Source organism: Eimeria maxima, genomic scaffold (genome assembly GCF_000499605.1).
Source record: "Eimeria maxima Weybridge genomic scaffold, Emw_scaff430, whole genome shotgun sequence".
NCBI classification, from domain to species: Eukaryota; Apicomplexa; class Conoidasida; order Eucoccidiorida; family Eimeriidae; genus Eimeria; species Eimeria maxima.
The window spans coordinates 1-6179 of record NW_013563851.1 but is presented as its reverse complement, the minus strand read 5'-3'; the positions used below and the strand labels follow the sequence as shown (position 1 = coordinate 6179).

The window sequence follows — 6179 nt, the reverse complement described above, 5'->3', positions numbered from 1 at the left end:
AATAAATAATTTTTTTTTTTTTTTTTTTTTTCTTGCTGCTAATTAAGGAAAGAATAGCAGCAATATAATAAAAGTATTTCTTTTTCTTTATTCTTTATTTATATTTATCTCTCTTTTACCTCCCTATACACCGCAGATATACACACACATATATACACACACATATACACACACACACACACACGCAGACATACTTGCGGGGTGCTGCTGCATGCATTCTTAGCAGCAGCAGCAAACTGCAGCAGCAGCAGCAAACTTCTTTTCTTCTATTAAGATATACTTTTCCGTTTATCTATTTATCTATTTGTCCGTCTCCGCCTTCTTATCTGTATTTCTCTTCGTTACCCACAGCAGCAGCAGCAGCAGCAGCAGCAGCAGCAGCAGCTGGGGTCACTTGCAAGTGTTTACCGTAACTGGTCAACACTTCCGATTCCGCAGCATAAGCAGCAGACGTCCAACAGATCTGCAGCAACAGCAGCAGCAGCAACAGCAGCAGCAGCAGTAGCAACGGCAGCAGCAGCAACTGCAGCAGCAGCAGCAGCAGCAGCAGCAAGAAAACTAGCAGCTGCTAAGCGCATTCAGCAGCAACGCACCTAAGCTGCAGCCCGTCTCCAGTGCTTGCAGCAAAAAGCTTACGACGCTGCCGCAGCAGCAACAGCAGCAACAGTAGCAACAGTAGCAACAGTAGCAGCAGTAGCAGCAGCAGCAGCAGCAGCAGCAGTAGCAGCAGACCGACTTCTTTCTTATTATTAACGCAGCAGCAAATAGCAGCAAACCCCTAGCTGGGCCGCCTGCTGCAGCAGCAAAGACACTGCAGACAGCAGCAACAGCAGCAACAGCACTCCGCTTTCTGCAGCGCTTCGTGCTGCATTCGTCGAGGCACCATCCAGGTGCAACTGTCTTGGCAGCAGCAGCAGCAGTAGAAGTAGCAGCAGCAGCAGCAGCAGCAGCTGCTGCTGCTGCAGCACCGCATAGGCGTGTACTACCGCAGCGTTTCAAGCAGCAGCTTCCTTTGCTGCTGCTTAATCCGCAGCAACAGCAGCAGCAACAGAGCTGTTGTCATAGCTGCAGCAACAGCTGCTGCAGCATTAGCAGCAGCAACAGCAGCAGCAGCAGCAGCAGCAGCAGCAGCAGCAGCAGCAGCCTCTCCTTCGGGGAAAAAGCCGCTGCGCTCTTTTTCCGCTTTTACTCTCTGGCGCTCTCATAGCGGCGGGGAAAAATAATTTAAATAAATAAATAAATAAATAAATAAATAAATAAATATAAATTAAATAAATATAAATAAATAAAATAAATAAATAAAAATAAATAAAATAAATAAATAAATATATATCTGTCGTCGTCTTCTTCGTTTTGTTTCCTGCTGCTGATTGCTGTGCAGCAATCAGCAGCAGTAGCAGTAGCTAGCTGTTATTGCAGCAGCAGCAGCTGCAGCAGCAGCAGCAGCAGCAGCAGCAGCAACAGCAGCAACAGTGTTCCTTGAAGCGCCTGCAGCAAGGAAAAGCTTTCTGCAGGAGCAGCAGCAGGATCCGTAGCAACTGTAGCATCTGCAGCATTTTGTTGAATCTGCAGCAGCAGAAGCAGCAGCAGCAGCAGCAGCAGATTCAGCAACCGTGTCTGTTTTAGCTGCAGTAGTAGTAGTAGCAGCAGCAGCAGCAGCAGCAACATAAATATCAGCAGCAACAGTAGCAACAGCAGCATCTGCAGTAGCATTAAGATAGGCAAACTTAGCAGCAGCAGTTGCTGCAGCAGCTGCAGCAGCAGCAGCAGCAGCAGCAGCAGCAGCAGCAGCAGCAGTTTGTGTCTTTGCCTGTGCAAAGTTACAGGCTTCTTTATCTTTGTTTATATTTGTGCAGCAGCAAAATGCCACGGGCCTTTTGCTGCAGGTCCTGTGTTTATTATCCTTGAACAGCAGCAGCAACAGCAGCAGCAGCAGCAGCAGCAGCAGGAAAAGTAGTAGTAGCATCAGCACCAGCAGCATAAATATAACAGCAGCAGCATTTGCAGCATTTGCAGCAGCAGCAGCAGCAGCAGCAGCAGCAGCAGCAATGCAAACAGACATTCCGTTATTGAAGGCCATAGGGCCACCACCTGCTGAGCCGTGCAGCAGCAGCAGCAGCAGCAGTAGCACGAGCAGCAACAGCAGCAACAGCAGTAGCATAACTTGTTGCGATAACAACACCACCACCAACACCACCACCACCAACAACAACAACAGCAACAGCAACAACAGCAACAGCAACAGCAACAACAACAACAATAACAATAACAACAACAACAGCAGCAGCAGCAGCAGCAGCAGCAGCAGTTGTGGCGGTCGTCGTTGTTGCAGCAGCAGCAGCAGCAGCCGTCGTTTAACCCTTCCGATACCAAAGAGGAGAAATCCTCTTCGTTGCGAAGATGAATTGCAGCAGCAGCAGCAGCAGCAGCAGCAGCAGCAGCAGCAGCAGCAACATCTTCATCTGTTGCATCAGCAGCAGCATCAGCAGCATCAGCAGCAAGTACAGCAGCAGCAGCAGCAAGTACAGCAGCAGCGACTGGATAAATTATGTCGCCCTTTTTGTCTCTCTTCTCCTTCTCATTCATCAGAGGCGTCAACAGCAGACGAACTTGATGAACATCTACAGGTACCATCAGCAGCAGCTGCTGCAGCAGCAGCAGCTGCAGCAGGAATAACAGGTGCAACAGCAACAACAGCAGCAGGAGTAACAGGTACAACAAAAGGATTAGTAACAACAGGTGTATCATCAACAAGTACAACAACAACATTATCCTTAGCAACAACAACACCAACAACAAATGCAGCAGCAGCAGCAGCAAGTGCAGCAGCAAGTGCAGCAGCAGCAGCAGGAGGAGGAGGAGATAAATATGTAAATTTTTGCCAATTATTTTCTTTAGGAGATTTAATTGGTGTTGGATCCCAAAGCTTTGTATACAGGTGTTATTCTCTTATTCCTCCTCCTTCTCCTCCTTCTTCTCCTCCTCCTGCAGCAGCAGCAGCAGCAACAGCAGCAGCAGCAGCAGCAGCAACAGCAACACAAACAGCAGCAACAGGTATATCATCAGTACCTTTATCAATACAAGACAATATTACATACATCAATAGAACCACAATAAGCAGCAGCAGCAGCAGCAGCAGCAACAGCAGCAACAACAACAACAATAATAATAATAATAATAATATATATAATATACCATTATGTGTAAAACAAATAGTAGATGATAATAATATAAGAATAAAGAAGAAATTATATAAAAAATTAATAAAAATAAAACATAAACATTTAATTAAACATTTATATTTATATGATGATTATTTCTATGGTTTATGGATTGTTATGGAGTATCTATATGGTCCTGATTTATATAAATATATATTTAATTATAATTATAATTATAATTATAATTATATTAATAATAATTATAATTATATTAATAATTATATTAATAATAATAATAATTATATTAATAATTATAATTATATTAATAATTATATACATAATTATATAAGTAATTATAATTATATAGATAATAATATTCATAATAATACAGGTATAATACATCATAATATAGATAATAATAATATAAATAATAATAATAATATAAATATAAATATAAATAATAATATAAATAATAATAATATATATAATAATAATAAATTATTAGATATAAATAGTATAAAGAAAATATTTATACAATTGATGGAAGTTTTGCACTTTTTGCATCAACAAGGAATTGTACATAATGATATTAAATTAGAGAATATTGTATTAAAAAATATGCCTCCTCCTCCTCCTCCTCCTCCTCCTCCTCCTCCTGCTCCTGCTGCTGCTGCTGCTGCTGATGCTGCTGATGGTAGTAATACCACCACCACCACCAGCAGCAGCAGCAGCAGCAGCAGCAGCAGCAGCAAGAGTTGTATGTATGATATGTCTTCTTATGTAGATATTGCTCTTATTGATTTTGGATCTGCTGAGATCTTAGAGCCAATTAACCGCAGCAGCAGCAGCAGCAGCAGCAGCAGCAGCAGCAGCAGTAGTAGTAGTAGTAGGTGCAGCAAATGTTGTTGTTGCAATTGTTGCAGCAACAGCAGCAGCAGCAGCAGCAGCAGCAAGAGGAGCAGTCTTAATAGGTATAATGTTGGTACCTGCAGACCTGAGGCATCCCCAGCAGGAACAGCAATGTATATGTAAGAACATCTCTTCCTGCTGCTGCTGCTGCTGCTGCTGTTGCTGCTGCTGTTGTTATGTTGCTGGTGAATATTTATATATATACATAGGACTATCTGTTCTCTCATTCTCTTTGTATCATCATCTTCTTCTTCTTCTGCTGCTGCTGTTGCTGTTGCTGCTGCTGCTGCTGTTGCTGCTGCTGCTGCTGCTGCTGCTGCTGCTGCTGCTGCTGCAGGCCTCCTGAGGTATTTGTACAGAATTCAACTGGTGTAGAGGGAGATATATGGGCAGCAGCAATAGTTTTATGTTTGCTGCTGTCTGGTCATTCTCCCTTTGAGGGTACTAACATATTAAATCATATACGTAGCAGCAGCAGCAGCAGCAGCAGCAGCAGCAACAGCAATAGCAGCAATAGTTGCTGTTGTTGCTGTTGTTGTTGTAATAATAATAATAAATGCTGTAATTGCTGCTGTAATTGCAACAGCAGCAACAGCAGCAACTGCAGCAGGAAAAAAAGATCACCAATGAGTGGTCAACAAGGTGGTGCAGCAGCAGCAGCAGCAACAGCAGCAACAGAGAATAATAACACAGAAACAGCAGCAGCAACAACAGCAACAACAACAACAGAAGCAGCAGCAACAGCAGAAGCAGCAACAGCAGCAACAACAGCAGATGTATGTTGCTGCTGTATATGTCATGAGGGTTGTACAGGAGCAGAAGCAGCAGAGAAAGCTGCTGCTGCTGCTGCTGCAGCAACAGCAGCAGCAGAAGCAGCAGTAGCAGCAAGACTAGATGAAGTATTTGCTGCTGAGGAATGGAGAGAAGTACCAGCAGCAGCAAAAGAATTAATAAAAAATATGCTAAGAGTAGATGCAGCAACAAGACCAACAGCAGCAGATGTATTAAATAGTAAATGGCTAAATGAATAAATATATTCATTTATTTATTTATTTATTTATTTATATTATTTATTTATTTATTTATTTTATCTATTTTATTCTATTTATCTATTTTTTCCCCTATTTATTCATCTATCTATCTAGTAATATACATGAGCTGCCTATACACCCCAATTCATTCAGGTGTATAGGCACCTATGCTTAATTATATAATTTATTAATTTAATTAATTAATTTAATTAATTAATTTAATTAATTAATTTAATTAATTAATTTAATTAATTAATTTAATTAATTTAATTAATTAATTTAATTAATTAAATAATTATATACATAAACGTAGTTATATTACATTTATATACACTATATTTCCCCCTTCCCTTCCCCCCTTTCCCTCCCTCGGCATATACTGCAGCAACTGCGAAAGCTGCGACAGCAGCAGCAGCAGCAGCAGCAGCAGAAACAGCAGCAGCAGCAACAGCTGCAGCAGCAGGAAGCCGCTCCTCCTCCTCTGTGTTGTCTTCCTACTAAAATATTGTAGCAGCAGGAGCTTCAATGGATGCTGGTGCTGCTGCTGTTGCAGCAGCAGCAGCAGCAGCAGCAGCAACAGCACTAGCAGCAGCAACAGCAGCAATAACAGCAGCAGCAATAGAAGAAAGGAAGACATTAGAGGAGAACAGCAGCAAACTAAACATCTAACCAAACATCAACATCAGCATCAACATCAACATCCGCAGAAGCAGCAGCAGCAGCAGCAACAACAATAGCAGCAGCTGCAGCAGCAGCAGCAACAGCAGCAGCAGCAGCAGCAGCAGCATTGGCCTTTGGTGTCGCTGCAGCTGTCCGTACACTCCGTTGTTTGTCTCTAATGAATGAAGTTTTAGGAACGCGTGGTCTTGGAGCAGCAGCAGCAGCAGCAACAGCAGCAGCAGCAGCAGCAGCAACAGCAGCAGCAGCAGCAGCAGCGCTTTGGGCCTTAAGTATTTAAATGCATGCAGCAGCTGCTGCTGCTATAAATAAAAAGGCGACGAACTTCTTATTAAATAAATATAAATATAATAATAAATAATATTTATTTATTTATTTATATTTATTTATTTATTAAATA

General features: G+C 42.0%; 2 protein-coding genes across 2 annotated transcripts; both read left to right on the top strand.

The window, feature by feature from the left end:
- Nucleotides 1-2048: 2048 nt before the first annotated feature.
- Nucleotides 2049-3117, top strand: EMWEY_00032720 (hypothetical protein; the record flags this gene model as incomplete). The annotated part of the gene is made up of 2 exons (XM_013478441.1): nucleotides 2049-2870; nucleotides 2992-3117. The coding sequence occupies 2 exons, from the start codon at nucleotides 2049-2051 to the stop codon at nucleotides 3115-3117; spliced, it is 948 nt and encodes a 315-aa protein (XP_013333895.1).
- A 662-nt stretch (nucleotides 3118-3779) lies between these two features.
- Nucleotides 3780-5770, top strand: EMWEY_00032710 (hypothetical protein, conserved; the record flags this gene model as incomplete). Its single annotated transcript, XM_013478440.1, has 4 exons — nucleotides 3780-4132; nucleotides 4408-4511; nucleotides 4884-5081; nucleotides 5616-5770. 4 exons carry the CDS (start codon nucleotides 3780-3782, stop codon nucleotides 5768-5770), a joined length of 810 nt encoding a protein of 269 aa, XP_013333894.1.
- Nucleotides 5771-6179: the final 409 nt, after the last annotated feature.